This window comes from Mchenga conophoros, linkage group LG12, assembly GCF_057382185.1.
Source record: "Mchenga conophoros isolate Kocher_MC1m ecotype Shallow Benthic linkage group LG12, M_conophoros_male_GT1.1, whole genome shotgun sequence".
NCBI classification, from domain to species: Eukaryota; Metazoa; Chordata; class Actinopteri; order Cichliformes; family Cichlidae; genus Mchenga; species Mchenga conophoros.
In genome coordinates, this window is record NC_140537.1 from 13997373 (window position 1) to 14016909 (window position 19537).

General features: G+C 43.3%; 2 protein-coding genes across 4 annotated transcripts; one reads left to right on the plus strand and one right to left on the minus strand.

Annotated features, from left to right (window-relative positions):
* Positions 1–34: 34 nt before the first annotated feature.
* On the plus strand, positions 35–4638 carry pold2 (polymerase (DNA directed), delta 2, regulatory subunit). Of its 2 annotated transcripts, none has more exons than XM_085293863.1 (11): positions 35–231; positions 427–654; positions 753–874; positions 961–1084; positions 1168–1282; positions 1363–1561; positions 1692–1772; positions 3109–3266; positions 3583–3710; positions 3799–3900; positions 4045–4638. In XM_085293863.1, the coding sequence occupies exons 2-11, from the start codon at positions 429–431 to the stop codon at positions 4203–4205; spliced, it is 1416 nt and encodes a 471-aa protein (XP_085149989.1). In that variant the 5' UTR covers positions 35–231; positions 427–428; the 3' UTR covers positions 4206–4638. The 2 variants fall into 2 exon arrangements, with proteins under 2 accessions (XP_085149989.1, XP_085149988.1); XM_085293862.1 differs by having other exon boundaries at positions 38–231; positions 422–654.
* On the minus strand, positions 4428–17623 carry aebp1b (AE binding protein 1b). 2 transcript variants are annotated; one of them, XM_085293861.1, is made up of 23 exons: positions 17386–17623; positions 16804–17243; positions 15783–15956; positions 15641–15697; positions 13867–14259; positions 12028–12093; positions 11483–11542; positions 11087–11170; positions 9996–10067; positions 9792–9901; positions 9350–9489; positions 9182–9266; positions 8951–9095; positions 8783–8871; positions 8421–8544; positions 7987–8183; positions 7680–7856; positions 7354–7517; positions 6680–7215; positions 6445–6584; positions 5648–5747; positions 5394–5560; positions 4428–5301 (listed from the first exon to the last, which is right to left on the minus strand). In XM_085293861.1, exons 2-23 carry the CDS (start codon positions 17033–17035, stop codon positions 4924–4926), a joined length of 3690 nt encoding a protein of 1229 aa, XP_085149987.1. In that variant the 5' UTR covers positions 17036–17243; positions 17386–17623; the 3' UTR covers positions 4428–4923. The 2 variants fall into 2 exon arrangements, with proteins under 2 accessions (XP_085149987.1, XP_085149986.1); XM_085293860.1 differs by having other exon boundaries at positions 16804–17623.
* Between the last annotated feature and the right edge of the window lie 1914 nt (positions 17624–19537).

Here is a 19537-nt window from a genome sequence, read left to right on the forward strand (position 1 = left end):
GTTTTGTTCCTTACTACGGGTGCTTTAGATTTTTGACTTTTTTAAAATGTTTTCTTACTTCTCGCGATAGTTTGCCCTCGTACATAGAGACTGTCACCGGTGAGCGGGTGATTTCGCGGGAATTATTCCTGTTGCTCGCAAGCTACTGAAAATAATCGTCGATATCTGAAAATATCAACACACTTGATCTCAGAGGAGTAGCAACTGAAGTGCAAACGTCTATTTTCTTCGGTAAGGTCGTTATATCTGTCATATTATATTAATTTTCAGGGTATTCTCATGAAAAGTCGGGGTGTTTAGGAAAAACCCAGACAACTTTACTTGCACTTGTAAGCATGTTATTGAGTTGACTGTGCTTTAAATTGATAGCCTTTGAAATCTAAAATAGACCCATTTCTATGTCTCCTGTGCTTTTATTCAGGACAGTCATGTTCTCAGACCTAAGTGTACAGAAGGAGGGCTCCTCTCTGCTCTGCCGTCCTGCCTCGGAGGACCAGGGCCCGGTGTTTGAGAGGACGTCTCTGGCTTATAGTCAGTGCTCTGAACGCTACAGAGTTGGGGAGCGGAGCTTCAGCCGCCAGTATGCTCACATTTACGCAGCACGACTCATGCAGATGAGGCCTCTGCTGTCAGAGAGAGCTCAGCAGAAGTGGGGTAAGCTCAGAGCAATCTTACCTACCTACATCAGGGACACTGAAACATTTGATTTCTATTTCTTAATCTGTTTTTTTTTTCTGTTCTGTATCTGTCAGGATCAGATGTGGTTATCAAGAAGCTGTGTGATCTAGAAACAGCGGAGCAGTGTTGCATTGTAGGGACTCTGTTCAAGCGTATGGACTTGCAGCCATCTATTCTGAAAGAAATCAGTGAGGAGGTTGGAAGTAGTGCTAAATTCACCCCACACATTGAAAGCAGCTACTGAATTGTACTTTAACAACTTTCTTTTTCCTTGCTCTCCAGCACAACCTCCTGCCCCAGCCTCCACGAGCAAAATACATTCATGAATCAGATGAGTTGATTCTGGAGGATGAACTGCAGAGGATTAAACTAGAGGGGAAAATTGACAAAGACAAGTGTGTCACAGGTTGGTAGTTTTTCAGGATGTCAGCATCACATGAGCTGTGGACGTATCAGTCTGATGTAGGTGTTTCTTGTTGTCTTTCTTAGGCAGCGTCATTGCAGTATATGGTGCTGAGAGGAACGATGGGAAGTTCACAGTTGAGGACTTTTGCACAGCGGATCTTCCTTTGCAGAAAGCAAGGCCTGCACTTGACTCTGACAGGTATGAAAACACATCTAATTGGTGTAAATCCCTGCCTGTAGTGATAAACAACATTAATTGCTTTGCCTGCCTTCATACAGGTTTGTGCTCCTGGCATCAGGTCTGGGTCTTGGCAGTACTCATGCTGACAGCATGCTGGGCCTACAGTTGCTTGTCGACATGGTAACTGGTCAGCTCGGTGACCTCGGGGAGCAGAGTGGTGCAGCAACAATTTCCAGGGTTCTGCTGGCGGGAAACCTCCTGAGTCAAAACACTCAAGACAAGGATGCATCAACAAAGGTGGGAAAAATGGTTTGAACCTTGTCATATAGTCACGTTCCTCCCAAGTCACTCATGTGAACTGGTTTACTTAAAACATAAAAATAAATATTTTACCCTTTCTCTGTTTTTTTTTTGTTTTTTTCCCCAGGCCAAGTATCTTACTAAGAAGACTCAAGCTGGCAGTGTGGATGCCATTCGTTTGCTAGATGAGTTGTTGCTTCAGCTGGTGGTAAGTCTGAAGATTTTGACACAGTTTACTTTAATGATAAATGTTTATGTTATGATTCATAACATCCAAGAGAGCCAAGGGAGGACCTGTGATACTGTATGAGAAAGTGTGGAAGGAATGATAGATGGGGATGGGATTAAACCAGGGATTGCCTTTGAGCCCTTAGTTTTTTGCAGTGGTGACAGGCTGACATATGAGTTCGGGCACGAATCGAATCTCCATGGAGTATGATATAGTTAGGCAACACTGCGATCTGTAGTAAGAGTAAGGAGCAGGTGGTGGAGGAGCTGGGGAGGTGGAGGAAAGTCAGTCGAATCGAAACAGAATACATGTGTGTGTGAATGACTGGGAGACGGGTTTGAAGGCGAAGGTGTAAGAAGCAGAGGTAGAGAAGGTGGATGAGTTTAAGTACCTGGGGTCAACCATCCAAAGCAAGGAGTTAGGGCTACATCTAAAGATAATTTGGTAGTCAACTAATCTGCCATTTTTTTTCTTTTAGTCGATTAGTCCATGATTATTTCAATAACTCTTATCTCCGTTTCCTGTGGGCAAACCACCTGTTCTGGGCTCCAGTATCTCATCTGCCCACCAGTGAATATCACCCTGTTATCTCGTCCCACAGCAAATTGGAAGGAAAGCTCCGCTTTGCACAGTCTGCATTTACTTTATTTGTTTTCTGTGAAATTCTTTCACATTTTTTTTTTTAAATCCCCGTTTCCATTTTCTTCTGTCCTGCTTTGCAGTTAGCACTACTTTCTTCTTCTTTAGTATTGAGTTCAGTCTTGGCAGACGAAATAGGGGATACTGCCCCCATGGCCCCCTGTAGTGTATTGCATTTAAAAAAACAGATTTACGTGGTATTAGAATGTGACACGTCGACAATAAAATTACATGTCGCTAAATTTTAATTGTTGACGTCATTGATTATAATAAATCGTGGCAGCCTCACAAAGACTACACAAGAGAGGTGAAGAAGAGCAGGTAGACGAGCTGGACATGCTGTAATATATGATGTATTGTATGGAGAGGGTGGTGCTGACAAAAAGACAGGATGTTGAGCCTGGAGGAGGCAGAGTTGAAGATGCTCAGAGTTTCATGGAGAGTGGGCAGGATGGACAGGACTAGAAATGAATTTATCAGAGTTACAGCTCAGGTTGAGCGGTTTGGACACTAAGTTAGAGAGACAGGCTGAGGTGGTTTGGGCATGTGCAGAAGGGTGATGGTGGATAAACTGGACTGGAGGAAAAGAGGAAAAGCACAGATTATTACCGTCTAAACAACTCTACTGTTTTGTTTTTTTTCTTTTGCTACACATTACTGTCTCCTGCTGATTAAGGCCTCGGTTCCTGTGGATGTAATGCCTGGCCAGTACGACCCCACCAACTACACCCTCCCACAGCAGCCTCTCCACCGATGCATGTTCCCCTTGTCGTCCGTTTACCCCACACTACAGCTGGCATCCAATCCATACCACGCCAGCATAGACGGAGTGAGGTAAGCAGCGTCACACATGTTGTTACAGTGGGCATGAAACACTACAAGTATACAGGCTAATTTACACCATAGAGCCCTGCTCTCAAAAACTAACATGGATATAACTCTGTTTGTGTAGCTGGATTTGAAAAATAAGTGCTTACAGTTTAAATTTTCAACGTGTTTAGCACTATTTCTTAAATCCAACTTCACAGACGCACTTAGCCTATGTCAGTTTTTCAGAGCAGGGCTCCATTTATGCCTCATATCCACTTTAATATTCACTTCTAGGTGCAAATATGTTTAGGTTTACATGTATTTGCTTGTTTCCTTGAAGGTTCCTCGGTACATCAGGGCAGAACGTCTGTGACATTCAGAGGTACAGCAGCAGGGACAGCCACTTGGAAATATTAGAGGAAACGCTTCGACTCCGACATCTGGCCCCGACGGCACCTGACACATTAGGTTAGTTGATACAGAATAACACGCAGATCCTCTGGTAAATCTAAACACACTATTGGTTTATTGACAAGATTTTCTCTGAATTGCTCAGGTTGTTACCCATTTTACCAAAAAGACCCTTTCATCCTGGAAGAGTGTCCCCATGTTTACTTCAGTGGCAATGCCCCTACTTTTGACTCCAAGCTCATCAAAGGTTAGTGCATGCCATTTGCATGTAAACAGAAGAAACTTTGTGGATGTTATCATATGATCTGTTTTAAGCTACAAATGTACTATTCACACAGACTAATGTGTAATAAATAATTAACTGTTGCTGCTCGTATTCTCATCCCGCCAGGTCCGGATGGCCAGGAAGTCCTTTTGGTTACCGTTCCAGAATTCAGCAGCACACAGATGGCGTGCCTCGTCAATTTACGCACTCTTCACTGTGAGCCAATCAGCTTTTCTGCCTTCTCTGCAGATGAAGATGAGGAAAGTGAGATGAACGTAAGCCACTGAGGACACAGCTGATGCTTTTTTTTTTTTTGCTTTTTTTTTTTTTTCCTTTTGGCCAGAGAAGGATCAAATTAACTTCAATCCAAAAAACACAAGCTTTTCAATAAGATACATTTACCTCATGGGTTCCTTTCAGTGTTTCTGTTAAAGTAACATTTGTGTTTTTGTTTTTTTTCATTGAACTGAAAGAAAACCAGCAAATGAAAAAGAAAGGAAGAGACCCTCGTGGTTTAATAAGAAGCCTTTATTTGAAAAATAACTCTTCTAACCCATCTGTGTCTGAGAAAACATGATAAAAACCTCTGTACTCCTTCATCTGTTACCAAGTTCTCCCACATTTACTGAATGTTCACACTAAAAATATTTCTGCCATATGTGAAGATCGTGTAAATAACAGTTTTTTTATGTGCATCCACAATAAACTTCTTTTCACGAAGCATTCGTAGAAGTGATTGAACGAGTCAGAGAATAATGAAGTGTGATCTTTGGGGAAAAAAAATCTAAAATGGTTCCATTTCTGTGAAGAGACCTTATTTCAAATGTTGATTAACAGATGTACTATTTTAATATAGCTGATATTCTGTACATTCCCATTGCTTACGTCGTACAAAGACGAGAGCCCTAATTTGATTCTTCAGCCAGCTCTAAGTACAACACGGCAACGTGAACTACAGTTAAGAGAGGACGGTGGTTTACTTGAAACAAGCCACTTGTGTTTTCTTTAATAGTCACTGATCTTGTAGTCATAGTCCATGATGGAGTCTGTGAAGCCGCCAGGAGTTGAGGACTGTCCCTCTCCCCAGACCCAAGATTCATACCAGGATGTGGTGGCCTCTGTTGTTGTGGGAATTGTGGTTGTGGTTGTTGTAGGGGGTAACGTCGTTCTCATCGACATGGCCTTCATTAACTTCCGCTGGCGAAGACGACGGATGAGAGCGATCTTGCGCTTCCGTCGCTGCTCAGGACTGAGTCGAGAATTTGTGGAAGACCCATTACTGGCACCGATCACACTCCTGTGGCCATTGTTGACTGTGGTGTACTGTACTCTGCTATTGCTGTAGGCAATTCGAATTGGCTTGTTGCCGTGGAGGGCCATAATCTGCAGAGAAATTAAAGAAAAAACAAAGAGGCTTTACTGAATACTGCTAAGATGCACATGCATCGAGGCACTTCAAGTTGGGACAGTCTTACCTGTTTAATGCGGTCCCAGTTGGACTTGGCCAGGTTGAAGCTGCAGGCAGTCGCACCCGACTCATAGCCCACCACACAGAGTTTGGTCAACGAGGAGAAGCCCTCAGCTCGAGCCGTCACGCGGTACTCCCCGGGGTTAAGCAGACGCCAATAATCCCCCGTTGGTGCTACAATGGCAACAGTAGTGTTGAGCACAGTTTGAGCTATGTTATATTTTATTACATCCTGAGTGATGGTGTGAACAGTATACTGACCTGTGGTCACGTCGTGATTTATCCCCTCGATAGATACAGTAGCGTTTGCAATAGGGTTCCCCTGCTGATCTTTCACAATCCCTCTAATGCCGCGATGCACCTGAAGTACACAAATAGTTACATGAGTGAAAGAAGCAAAGTACAAGGTACAGTTGCTGAGTAGTAGTTCTCTTCAACTGCTCAGTAAAATCAGTAGTTTCATTTTTTCATGAGTGGACTTTGGAGTAAAATTGAGCAAAATTATACTTGGATTGATCCAAAAAGCTGTGGTTTAATGATTCAGTTATTCTAAAATGATTCCACTCAAAAATCATCCATTACAAAAGAATCATATTTGATCCTACTCCCATTTTTATGTTGCATTTGGGTCTTTTATATGTATAATATAATAAACTGTTTTGATAAGTGGTATATGAATTTAAACACCTGCGATCAACTATTCAAAGCAACAGACAGTTAACTTATACAGCCAAAGCAAACATTTGCCTCCAAGAGCTCCGCAAACTGTACAACATATGACATCCTCTGTCAGTCGACCCTCAGTGGACAAATCTAAGGATAAAGGGGAGCAACCTCGGGAAAACCAATACAGCGTGGGAAACATCTCGGTTGGACAGAGGAGGAATAACTGCAAAATCACAATGCTGTAAATCACAATTTTAGGTACTTTTATTTATTTTTATTTTTTAGAAATTTTAAAATCCAACATTATATCCAGCAGGATGTTGAATAGTCTTTTCACTACAGACTGAAGCACAGTCAGGACAGGTTACAGTTTGTGTTTGTTTGGGACTAACCTGCTCCATGAAGATGAGCATTGCTTCTCTGTTTTTCTCCCACTCATACGCCAGCTCGCTCTGATGAGGGAACTTATCACAGCCCAGGAAAATGGACAGCTCCAAACAGTTGGTGTGCAGGTAGCTAAAGTCATTCATACCTGCAGGGAAGATCAAGAGCGTGTATTGCAACTACTGTCCACCAGGGTGTGCTATAAACATACGTGGGAATTTAAACGCACTGGTCTCTACTTACTGCCTGTTACTGGCTTCCATTTGGCCCGGTTGACAATTCCAAGACCCCCTCCTGGTGTGTCTCCTTGGCAGGAGCCGTGATGGCTGTGTGTCATGGTCAGGTGTGTGGAGGCATAGGAGATAGCTAGCCACCTGAAGAGGGATTCGTCTGCAGTCACGCGGGGCTCATCTTCAGATTCAGCATAATGGTAGCCTGCACTTCTTCCTCTGTCATCGTCTTCTTCCTCCCTGTGCCCATAACCCTGGTTGTACGCGTGATTGTAGCCATGGTCGTACCCAGGGTCATAGCCATGGTCGTACCCAGGGTCGCGACCATGGTCATAGCCTGTGTCGCGACCATGGTCATAGCCTGTGTCGCGACCATGGTCGTACCCAGGGTCGCGACCATGGTCATAGCCTGTGTCGTGACCATGGTCAAATCCATGGCCCCGCCACTCCTCTTCTGGCTCTGCATACCCTCTGCTTCTCCAGTCTTCCACTGGCTCCTCATGGTAGCCCCTTCCCCACTCAGATACATCAAAACCTTCATCCTCATACCTGCAGACATGATTCTAAATGAATCATTAAGCACTATTTTGGTGGTTCACAGAGGTGAAAAATTAGCATTTGGACAATACGTGTGTACGTAAAGGTACAGAAACAACAACAGAACACAGGTAGGGAAACAAGTCATACTGTCTCTTCTTGCGACTCTGAGGTTTCTGGCTCTCAGCAGGCTTGTTGAGACGTAAGCTGTCATAAGGATAGGCCACAATTCTCTCCCCACCCTGGAAGTTTGCACCCAACACAAATGGATAGCTTTTCATCCAGGAGATTATGGCCCTGGTTTCCACAGCAATCTGGAACAAAAGCAGGAAGATCAGGATCACACAGACAGAGGATCAGAATCTCATGTAACATACTTTTGTTTTTGTTTACCACAACCTGGTTAGTCTCAAAGACTTTATATATCTATATCTATATCTATATCTATATGCGTATTTGTTTGTTTGTTGCTTTACCGAACTATTAGCTTCAAAGTGCTCTGGTATAGGCACATGATGGTTGGGGGTGAGTTTAGGCACCATGCCCTTATCCTCAGCATCCCACAGGATACTATTCAGATCAGGGAAGTTCTGGAAGATGTCAAAGCCCTCATTGGTGAAGTGACCGGTGGTCCAACTGCTCAGCTCTGATCCCTGCAGAGTAGAAATTGGGTAAAAGAGACATACTCATCTAAGTAGCCCACTATGTTTCACAGACATTTCCTCTTTGTTTTAGACAGTATTTAAAACATGTTGTCATTAATTGATTGTTTTTTACACCGACCGCTTCAAAAGCTTCCTCCTGTCCGTCAGGGTTGAGCGAAGGCACCAGGTGGATGCGTATTCCCTCCACCAGGCGCTGGGCTCTGGGGTTTCTGTCTTTATACTCTTTGCACAGGTACTGCATGAGAAGCAGGATCATCTCCCGACCCACTGCCTCATTTCCATGGAGACCTGCCGTGAAGCGGATCTCTGGCTCACCTGTGGGGACAACCGGGGCGAGACTGTAATTGTCTGTCAGCCTTAATCTGCTGGTGTCCGCCTGGTGTTTATTAGGATTTGCAGGATACCACAGTGGTGCCATAAAGACCCAGCGTAATTTCAACGAATCAGCATCCCAGACTGTTTGAAATACTGCACATTACAGCATTTGTGTTGTTATAGCACACATTACAATAAGAACACGGCTATCTGCCCGTTTCCTGCTTGAGATCCCACCTATTTCGTGCTCTGTGGGATTGCCAGAGATTATCATGGCAACAATTTCCCGTCCCTTGGAGCTGCGGCCCAGGCTGTAGATGGTGGTGATGTTAGGGCACTCCTCATTCACTGACTTCATAAGCTGAATAGGTGAGATAAAGACAACAGTAAATATGCAAAGCATTGTATTTGATTACATTACGCACTACAAAGCAGATGGTTAATAATGAATATTATGTTATTGTGGAAATGTCATGTTGGTCTCTGGTGGTTCAAATGAAAAACTGGGACAGAATGAAGCTGCAATTTATATTAGAGCATTTAAAGCGGACCTCCTGGAATTCTATCAGCCAGCAGATAAACTTTGCAGGGAAACTCACATCAACCATCTCCGAGTAGCTGTGGTGTTTGAACTGCAAGTAGTCCACGGGAGTCACCTCATTTTGCTTGTACAGAACATTAACTGGATCTGTTTGGAGAAAAGAGCAGCAAAAATTATTCATTTTCTGTGTTTAAGGTGTGTGTGAGTGTGTGGGCATACGACTCACCAGGCAGGGGGCAGCCTAGGACCTCCAGCCTCATACAAAGAGAGCCGTTCCAGCTCTGTGGGATAATTCGCATGTAGCGGGCCACCACGGGCACCGCAAGCTGGTTCATCACTGGGGTGTCCTTATCATTATTTCCGAAAAACAACTGCACAAGAGAGGACATGTGAATGAGGGTGAGAGGAAGATGAGTATTGGTGCTTGTGGAAGTGGCACAGTTTTAGATGAACTCACCCAGTCGGCGTATCCATCGTGAATGGTGGTCCACTCTCTGCTGTCATTGCTGAAAGCCAGGAAGTAGGACGTCACGTAGTCATTGCTGACAGAAGAAGAGGGCAAATTGTTGGGTGTAGGAATGTCAAATGATGCATATTTATGTCTGCGTGTCTGTTTGTCTCTTACTCATTTAAGGAGTCCCGTCCCTGAGTAATGACTCCGGTGAACTCTGTCGCCCTGCGAGCATCTATCTCAAACCAGTGGATAGCATCCTCTGAATTTGCACACCACGCTCCACCTCTTATGTTTTCCTCATCATCGGAGCCCTGGGAGACACATGCTACTGAATACTCGAACCCTTTTAGTATCTTGAGTGCCAAAGCAACATATCTACTTTTGCATCCATTAACAGAAGAATTTGGATACCCCCACCCGCCCACCCCCCCAAAAAAACACATTGTTGATTTAAATACTGAGGACTTAAAAGAATCCGTCAAGCATGTACCACTAAGGCAGCTCCTGGAAGTGACAGACCCAACAATAACAGTATTTTTCAGTGTTGCTGGCAGCTGGTGGTTATTTCAAGGCCTGCTTGTAGGTGCATGGCCCCGCCCTGATTGTTGTGTACCTGCATGTTTAGGCGCGCCCTCTGAGGTGCAAAGTGATACTGAGACATAGAAGAGGCTGAAAGCTGATCTGGCTCGACCTTGTGAGACTCCATCCCCAGGGGAGGACACTCTGCCAAGCAGAAAGAGAACATTTAAATAATGTGTTAATTACATTCAGCAAAAGCTTACGTATACTCTCCAGATTTGAACAGATGTTGACTTACTCTTTGGCTCTTTGAAGACACGTGGCCTGTTCCTGGCTCTCTCCTCTGCCTCCTTTAGCTTCTGCGCTCTCTCTGTCCGAGGCCAGACAAACAGTCTTAATGCAAAATAAATTGCGCTGTCTTGGCTGAATTTCTTTTTCTTTTACTCTGCCCAGAAATGATGGAGGAACTCAGTATTATTTTACAATTTTTATTTGCCAAAAGTCCTCACGGGGACCTGGAGGGCCAGATTACGGTTAAAAAACAAAGCACACCAGATGTTATGATTTAGCTTCTAGTCCAAGTCTGCTCTGAAACTCATCATCATCATCATCATCCCTCTGACCTGGACTTTTACCATGAAGGAAGATTGCAGAGTCTCTCACCCATTGTCATTATTCATATTCTGACACATACTGGAGCGTGATGCTGGTTACATGGCTGACAGTGAGAATGTAAAACATGTTGTAAGCTCTCTCACCCACAACACACACATGCGCCCATTTACACAGTATCTGTAGATGCATATAGTTGTGTTACGGAAGAATGCAACAACTCTCAGAGACGTCTGCAAAATCATTTCACCTTAGACCTAGTCTGGGTCAAACTGTGCACACAGGAAGAGCCTCATTAACAGCAGTCCTGGTGGTGTTATATATCACTTGCTCTGGGCTTTACCCCTTCAACTTTACGCACGGCAGACACGTGGCACAAAAGAGCTGAAATACTTCTCCCTTTGTTGTCACTCCTCTTCATCCCTCACTTCCAATCCGATGCCGGCACAGCCTTCTTAGCTTATCTCACGCTCTTTGCTTTTGGGCCCAGCCCATATGAGATTTCTGAACTCTTTACAGCCCTAATCTCCGTTTTACTTTGGTGGGGTGAACTTTTGTCCCTGTCATGCAAGTTAAAGTAAGTGCCCGAGACACACACATTTGTATGCATGGAAATCACATCTGCATTCTCTTAGTATGACTAGATATGACTGAGGGGAGACAACATCATTGTTAGTACTTTTCCACTTGGGTTCATGAGGCACTCTCTTTGCTTTGACAGGATTACGCACGGTGGTGCAAATAACAAAAAGAAGAATCCCATGTGGGTCTCCTTACCTCTTTCTTCCCTCTCCCTCTCTTTGGCTGCTCTTTCTCGCTCTTTTTCCATCCACTTTTCATCAGTCTCGTCTTCTTTTCTCTCTGAAAACAACAACAACAACAACAGAAAAGGAAAGAAAATCACTTATAATTTCATAGAAACAACAATGATTACCACAGAGCCATGCACAGTAGCGTACTGTATATGCATGCTTTTTTTTTGTGGTTTTGCAAGTCATTAAGAAATGCAAACAGGTCATCAAGGAACACTTGAAAGCTATTGACCCAACTGTTGTTTATCCCTTTCTTTTGCTGTTTGCTTTATTGGCAGGAAGTTCTCTGTGACTAAACCAATAATAGAAAACATTCGAGTATGGTTGTGATTCACATGTGTGTGAGCGGGCGGCCACATACTCATCCCGTACTCGTCGTAATCATCATACCAGGTCCCCTCATAGGGCGCGGTGGGCTCTTCTGTGTAAAAGAGAACAAACACGAAGTCAGACAATTCGTTCAGCCCCTCGGAGGCGCCGCTACTTTACAGAGTCAAGCTTTATGGGATTACATGCAAAATTTTACAACTTAGCAGTGGCCCGAATTATTCAACCACAAGAGGAGTTTTCTATTTTGATGCTGGTGTGATGCCCGCTGTATAACGTAGCTGTTAAATCTTCAATTCCCCATTTATGAGAAACATAACTTTGCTGGGCTCTGATCACAGGGCTTTTTGTTGCTCTACAAGAAAACTGTGGAAAGTTTTGTTGACTGTGTGGAAGAAATAAACCCACCCACTCCTGTGTGTAAACTAGGGCAGGTCAGCTCATAGATTAGCTCCAGTGTTATTCTCATGTGTTGCATTTCTAATGAAACACAAAGTATGGGCTGGCTATTTCATTTGTATCTTAATGCTTACTAGAGGTTTCACATTAGTTGATTTTGTCATGAGAGTCTGCAGTCACCTGGCAGGATTTCAACCTTAATTTCTGGGCTGACCTCTTTACCATCAGGTGACGGTTGCACCTCATCTGCAGGAAGAAGAATTCAAAAGGTCAAGCTGAGAGGTGATTTAAGTGTAACAGACAGAGAAATGGGGGAATATAAGCAAGAATGCAGAAGGGCCAAGTATGAGTGAATCATTGGAAATGCTGAAGGAGCATAGGTACTGTACAGTAGTGTGGAAACAAAGAGTAATGAGAGCATGCCATTCAAATCCAGATGAGTGTCACAGGTCTGCACGACACACTGTTTCCAGCATGCATTTCATCCCGTGGAAAAAAAGCCCTCTGTTGACTTCAGCTGGAAGAAATAAAGAGCGCTCATAAAAGTTTTCTCCAATATGTCTGAAAATCGGATCCAAAAGATTAGCGGGTATCTGTTATTAAACGTTATTTAATCAGAAGTTTACGCAGTTCCTTCAGCTTAAACAAACCACCGAGTTTACTGAGTGTCCAGCTGATTAATCACTGAACATCCTATTCCTAATCACTTATCCAAATAAGGGTTGGTAAGAGGCAGAAGCCTTTTGTAGTTGACAGAGGACAAAATGCAGGGTACATCCTGGACAGATTGCTGGCCTACTCTCTGTAAATGTCTCCCATAGTGCAGTTCACTCCTTTTTTGTGTCTGTTCTTTGCTTCTTTCCTTCTGTTTCACAAAGAGTAACACTGTCTTAGATCATCTAGTATGTTTCTGAAGAAAAGAAGCACAAGTGACCACTTTCATGGGGAAATTGAAATATTTAATTTTTTAAATCATGAATTTAAAAGCTTCTTGATAATATCATACAACCCAGCACTGTTAAAAAAGACACCTTTGATTCTGTAGCTATTTCTGTACACATGACCTCTCAATTAGCATTAAAAGAATGCACTTTAAACTCTGACAATGATCCTTTTTAACCACTACCAGCAGTTTTTATTTCCACACCGCAAAGCAGTAATGATAAAACAAAGGGGAAATTTTGACCTAATTGAGTTCTTGTTGTTTGACTCCCTCATACTTTTAAAGACATAAACTAAAATTTTACTAACTGCCATTATTTTAAATGTCAAGTTTCACAAGACAGAGAGTAAAGCATTTGTCTCGACTCAAGTTTCCACTGGCAGGGGAGTGCCTAGAGGAAGGATGTGGGGTGGCATCCATCCCCTCTGAAGGTGAGGGTGTTTCCTAATCTTTTAATGCTATTGGAGTACATTACTATTAATGCTACAATACTTAACACCATCAGATGAGAGAATTTACTTTACTATTTCATCGAAGTAAGGTTTTAATTTACTTGTACCTTGGTATTTCTATGTTGTTGTCTACTTCTACTCCATTACATCTTGTATATAAGTGTCACATTTTGTACTCTACACCAGTTATTTTCAAGTTGCAGTTACTTGTTAGTTCGAAGTATCTAAAGCAAGCTTTTTAAAGTACAAGCTGATGATAAAAACCTTTACTATTACTTAAGTGAAGAGTCAGATTGCTTGTAAAAGTATTTTTTGTGCAGCATCAGTTTCTTTAATACCAATTTTCTGCATTTCTGATAAAAAAAAAAATATTTAAGACAATTGTTTTTCCTACGGGGCCCCTGCCTTAATCGTGCCCCACACCTTGGCCTACCCCACTGAAAAATTCCTGTAAACACCCCTGTCAGTTAAGTAAATTCATGATATTTCTCAGAATTGTTTCAGCGCCCCCCCATTTTGCCACATGGATCTAATTATGCTTTCATCATCTTATTCATGTTACATAAACTGCCTCCACACTAAACATCCTCAATCAAAACAAAGACACGAAAGACTTATACGTACATGTGGCATCCCAGTAATCGCTGTCATCTGTTCCAGGCTTTGTATCAGGGGCAGCAGGCGTTGGGTTTACTTCTTGCCAGTAGCTGTCATAGTTATCGGTCACAGAGGTGTAGAGGTCTGTCTCGTCTGGTTTCATGTAATCATCGTAGATGGCAGGCGCTGAAGTGGGCACTTCTTTCTCTGCTGGTTTCCAATAGTCATCGTAGGCATATGTTACAAGAGCAGCTGGGTCTTCCTCATCTGGTTTAAAGTAGTCTTCATAGGCATCTGTTACGGGGGCGTCTGGCTTCCAGTAGTCGTATGGGGGATCTGTGATTGCAGCCTCAGGCTTTGGCCTGGAGGGTGTGGGCTCAGGACCCCAGTAGTCATCTTCTGGGCTCCAGTAATCAGTTTCTGAGAGGGAAACAGACACAAAAGCTGGCTGATGGTGAGCTCACAAGTCTGGACACAAATATTTTTATGGTTCTCTGGTGTTTTATAATGTTCTGATTTTTGAACTGGATCTGAAATTATTTTTCCTCCTTTCCACTACTACTTAGACATATTTCTAGTTTTAAATTTGTATTTGAATAAAAACAACAACAAATCCTCACAAACAAACAAACAAACACTGTAACCCTCGATGGGTAAAAAATCATAAAAGAGCACAACTTTTTTGCCTAATCGGAATAGGTGCTATATTTACATCTAGGTGTGTGTGCCACATTTCAGTCTTCATTTCAGTGTTGTGATTTAGAGATTTAGGTGTGTTATGTGAGGCTAATGTAACACTGAGCTGGTAGCTGGCTCAGAAATGAGGAGGGGGCTACATTTGATCTTTCTAACTCTAAGTTTTGTCATTTTCAGTAGCTTCTGGGTGCAGAAGCTACTAAGCCTAATGTCAAAGGGAGAACAGCTTTCTGTCTTGACCTCTGTAAACACTTTCCTGTTGAGCTCAGTCTTTCGTTTTGGGTCACGCTGGATAAAAATGGTCTGTTTTAAAAATCTTGGTCATTCCGTGTATCAAAATGGAAGATTATCTGCGGTATAAAACTGCCCTCTCATGAGCTCCAGTTTCACCAAGATGGCAGAAACAGCTGAAACACTCATCTCAAGGCCAGACTTCAGAAACCAATGGGTGATGTCACGGTAGATTCCTCCATCTGTCTACAATCTGGTATTGTACAAAATAAGCTAATGTGGAAGTGACTTAAACTCTCTAATATTCAACAGTGTTGGGACAACGAAGTCATGCTGCATAAAACTTTAATGAGATTAATCATCCCTGTCAAGTTTTTCTGTGGTCATTTTATGGCCTCTGACCCTGGTGTTTGAAATCTTCTTCAGTATTGCATGATCATGATTTGAATGGTCAGATTTTATGTGGACAGTGTCCTCAGGTTCTTACATTCATCCCACACTCCTCTGCAGCTCACCATTGTGTTCACATCCAGCCCTCAAAATGCTTGAGGTTACGGCTTTCAAATCTACAAACCAGAGGCAAATCCACTTCTTTTATGCTCCTGGTCCACCCCAAAACAGACTTGAATGACAACAATGGTTGAAGTTTCCATTTATATTGTCATGTTTATATCCCATTTATATTCTTATATTCCCAGCCTTTAAAAAAAATTGTTAAACATGTTTTTCCAAGCCAGTAGTGGGAGGCAATTTAACACACAGAATATTAACATATTAACATTAACACATATTAACAATATAGTTATATGAACTCAAATTTAGTAGTCAACTGAGTCAATATTCTTCAAGCAGCCCCTGCATGTGTGCCACTCACCGGCATCGGGATAGGGGTAATCTGTATATGGTTCGGTGGGTGGCTCCGTTGGGATCGCTGGAAATATAAGATACAAGATTTAACAACAATCAAATCCAAGTGATCAGTGAAGCAGGCTCAAGGCTTAGTATTCTCTTCTCACTTGTTGTGGTCGGGGGCAAAGTTGTGGTTGTTGTTTTCTTGTCCTTCTTCTTTCCCTTCTTGTCGGTTTTTGGCTTTTTGGTGGCTTTGGGGTCTTTTGGCTCTTTGTTCTTCTTCTTGTCCTTCTTTTTCTTCTTGTCTTCATCAGGTGCCCTCCTCACCCGGCCTAAAATATCTGGAAAAAAGGGGAAAAAAAGAAGCGGCAGAGAGAGAGAGAGGTTTTCCAGAGCCCACTCCTCACGGTTCTGTGACAAAATCTTTTGAAATGAAAACATATTCCTCCTTGCATACAGAAGCTAAAGACACAATTAGTTCTTTTATGAGGCTTGGGTCTGAGATTATGCAACTATTTCTTCACTGCATCACATTGCAGTGTTTCCAAGGAAAGTCCAGACTGCCAATTACATTTCAGTGGCTGCTTGAGGTCCATCAGTATTTCCTTTTGACTTTTCCTCAAGTCCTGTGGCACCTTCATGGAAACCATGTTTCTCTCTTTCCATTAGTTGTGCTCTATTAACCACAGTTCAGCTTTAATGATCCAAAATCAGTCCAGATACTCAATAAATGTACCGCTTTCACCTCAGCAGCATAAGCGAGACTCATCAAAGAGCTTATTTAATGGCTCCAAAAACTGGGCTTATTGCTTGAAGTGTGTTAGCGGGACTGTACAGAAGAGTCAGCATTATTCATGCAGGGCTTGAGCAACTGAGGCAGTGGAAAAGGTACGCGTCATAAAAAAATCTGTCTGCAAGATGCTCGACTCAGTGTCTTCTTCTCTTGTCTGGTGTGAGTTAAACCAGCTCATCTGTCCCGCTCCCTTGTGCGGGGAAGCAGGAGTGGACAGACGAGCACATGGACTTTGTCACGCTGTTGGAGCTGTCAGAGACCGAATCGTTGTGTGTTTGTGTCTGCATTTGCTCCATGTCATGCCACAACTCAAGCAGTACCTCAGCAGCTCTGATATCTTGTCGGCATAACACATCTGTGCTTTAGAAGTACAAAATATAATTTCTTCCACTTACCTGCCTGGTTGGCTTCTGCTTCTCTCTTGGTCTTGATGCCACCCTCCTCTGGGAGTAAGTCTGCTACAAGTCCTTGCTCTCTTTCTGGGTCATCCGGCGATTCGTCTCGCAGCTGATCCCCAGCCTGCCGGAGAGAAACTATTCCCCCGGCGCTCTCTCCTCCTCTAGGGATCATCAGCAGGCAGCACAGGGCCAGCAGAGCCGCAGACGCAGTCACAGCCTGGATCTTCATACCTGCTGCTCTTCCAACTCGCACAATCCTTTGGTTTGGAGTTTGTACAACCGCTCAACACTCACTCCAGTTTAATTGCCAGAAGGTTAAATTTCACCCTTAGGCCCCCTTGTGTGCTCTTTCCTTGTGATCCACACTTTTACTCGAGAAGGGAAACCTCTGCAACTCCACACATACCCACACAGCCACAGTGTCAGCCAGCCTCAGACTGCTCTAGACAAGAGATGGAGTGGGAGGGGGGTAGAGATACACAGGGAGGGAAGGGAGGTGGGTTGTAGAGACAGACGGAAAGAAAAGATGCAAAGCAAAGCAGTAATCCAGTCAAATTAATAGACAGGGTTCCTAATTACCCCGAAGCCAGGGTCAGCTGAAAAAACAGCGCAAGGCTAGAGGATCCCCTCCACCTGGCCGACAAGTCAGAACAGGTGCAATGCTCAGACAGGAGTTGGAGGGGGAGGATGAAGGAAGGCAGGTGAGGGCCCCAGACTGCAGGGTTTGCACCTCCTGGAGTTAAACGCCAATTTTTCTTCGTCCTCGGCTCTGGCTGAATTCCTCAGTCACCACAAAGCAGCAGGAGAGGGGAGTGATTCCTAGGACATTGAATTCCACAAGCCGAAGAGGAGGAGGAGGAGAGAATGGGCAAAAGGGGGAGGATTGAGACAAACACAAGCTAATCCTCAGAGTGAGGAATTCCAAAAAAGAAGAAGAGGAGAAAAAAAAAGGGAAACAGGCAGGAGTAAAACATAGATTCTTCTTTGGTACTTAAAAAAAAGGGGATCTCTGCTTTCCATCACTTCAGTGTGGTGCACTGTCGCTCATTCCTCTGAGTGTTACGTATTTTTCTTTCTCCTTTCTGGAGAAAAGGTTGTGTTACACAAAAGGGTGGGGGGTGGGTGGGTGGGGGGGGGGGGGTTGGAGTAATACACACGCTGGGCAAGAGAATTGTCTGAGCAGATGACAGAATTAACATTTGCTGTGTTTTTTTTTAACCATCCCCCATCCTCCTCTTACTCTGTCCACTGTTTGGAGAGCCTGTCAGGGCCTTTAAATTCTGGGTGTGTAGAAAAGGTTGCAGCTAGTCTCAATGAAGAATGACTGATCCATTAATAAGTCTAGGCTAAGAGTTTAGATCATTTCAGTTTCTAGATTTAGAATCCAGATATTAAGCAATGTGGTAAAAAGCATTGTGAAGCCCGCAGAACTCCTATAAACTCTGCTTAGGAGCAGAAAAAGAAGAGATGTCCTCTGAATGGGTTTCAGACTGTGATGAACAAGACAGATACACAGGTACAGACGTCCAAGTGCATGAAAACCTGCTAAAATCATTTAGTTCGTACTGTCTCAGACTCAGAGGACAGTGACGCAGAAAAGGAAAACAGACTGCGTGGGATTTGATTTTAAGAAAACTATGGTGTTGTGCAATCTTATCGATGGGGGATATGACTACTGCTGTGAAGAATGCTGCAGAAATCTCGGACTACAGTAAGGTCAAGCACAGGGCTTCTGAGCTGGAACTAACACAGAGCTGGATAACTTTAGTTATTACTATTGCTGTTATTATTACAGCACAAATGGAATGATTTTATTTGTTGGAAGCTAATATGTTACAACAGTGTAAAGGATGTGAATGATGTTATAGATAATACAACAGTTCTAGCATTTGTTTTTTTTGGCAGCTATAGTTTCTGAAGGAAAGTCAGTGGATGATAACCACAAAGAGAAGATAGGCAACCCTACAAGGCCTTAAATCAACCTGCAAAAGGTGACATGGCCACAGGTAGTACGCACACATTGTTTGATGTCTGCAGTGCAGACAAGAGAAACCAGAGCACAGAGTCGACTGAAAATGGGGCTGACATCAGTGTTGTACGTGTCTGTAATTTCCTATATGTCAGCATTTCAAGCAGAGTGCTGTGCATTATGTTTAATGTGTGTGCACACAGACCTGAACTGAGCATCAGAAACTATTGGGCAGGAAACAATGACATCAGAGAGAGAGAGAGAGAGAGAGAGAGAGAGAGAGAGGAACAGAGTTGGGGGAGGGAAGGCGAGAGTGAAAGTGAGAGAGAAAGACTGTAATCCAGCAGGCTCACTAGGTACAAATGGAAACAGATTCATAAAAGTCAACCCTGCTCTGTTCTCGTCATTCTGACTTGGATGCCAGAGGCCTTGACACACCGGTAGGATGCTGGATATGTGGCTGAGTTCTCTGTTTCACATTATTAATCCTTTAAAGGGTTTCTGAGTGGAATCATGTCAGTTAGGTTGCTCTCAGCTGAAATCACTCCTTCAATAAAACATTGCTAATGTAAGCATGGAAGGGAAAATAGGTTAGGGAAGGGTGATTTTGATTCAGGTCATAAGAAAAGGGGGGAAAAAAGGCTTAGAATTTTTCTTTTCGTCCTGTGTGTGTCTGCTGTGATTCAGCAGATCCACCACATCCCAGTCATCTGGGACTGTGGGACTGGAGCCACAAGTCTGATTAGGCGCAGATGTAGAGCA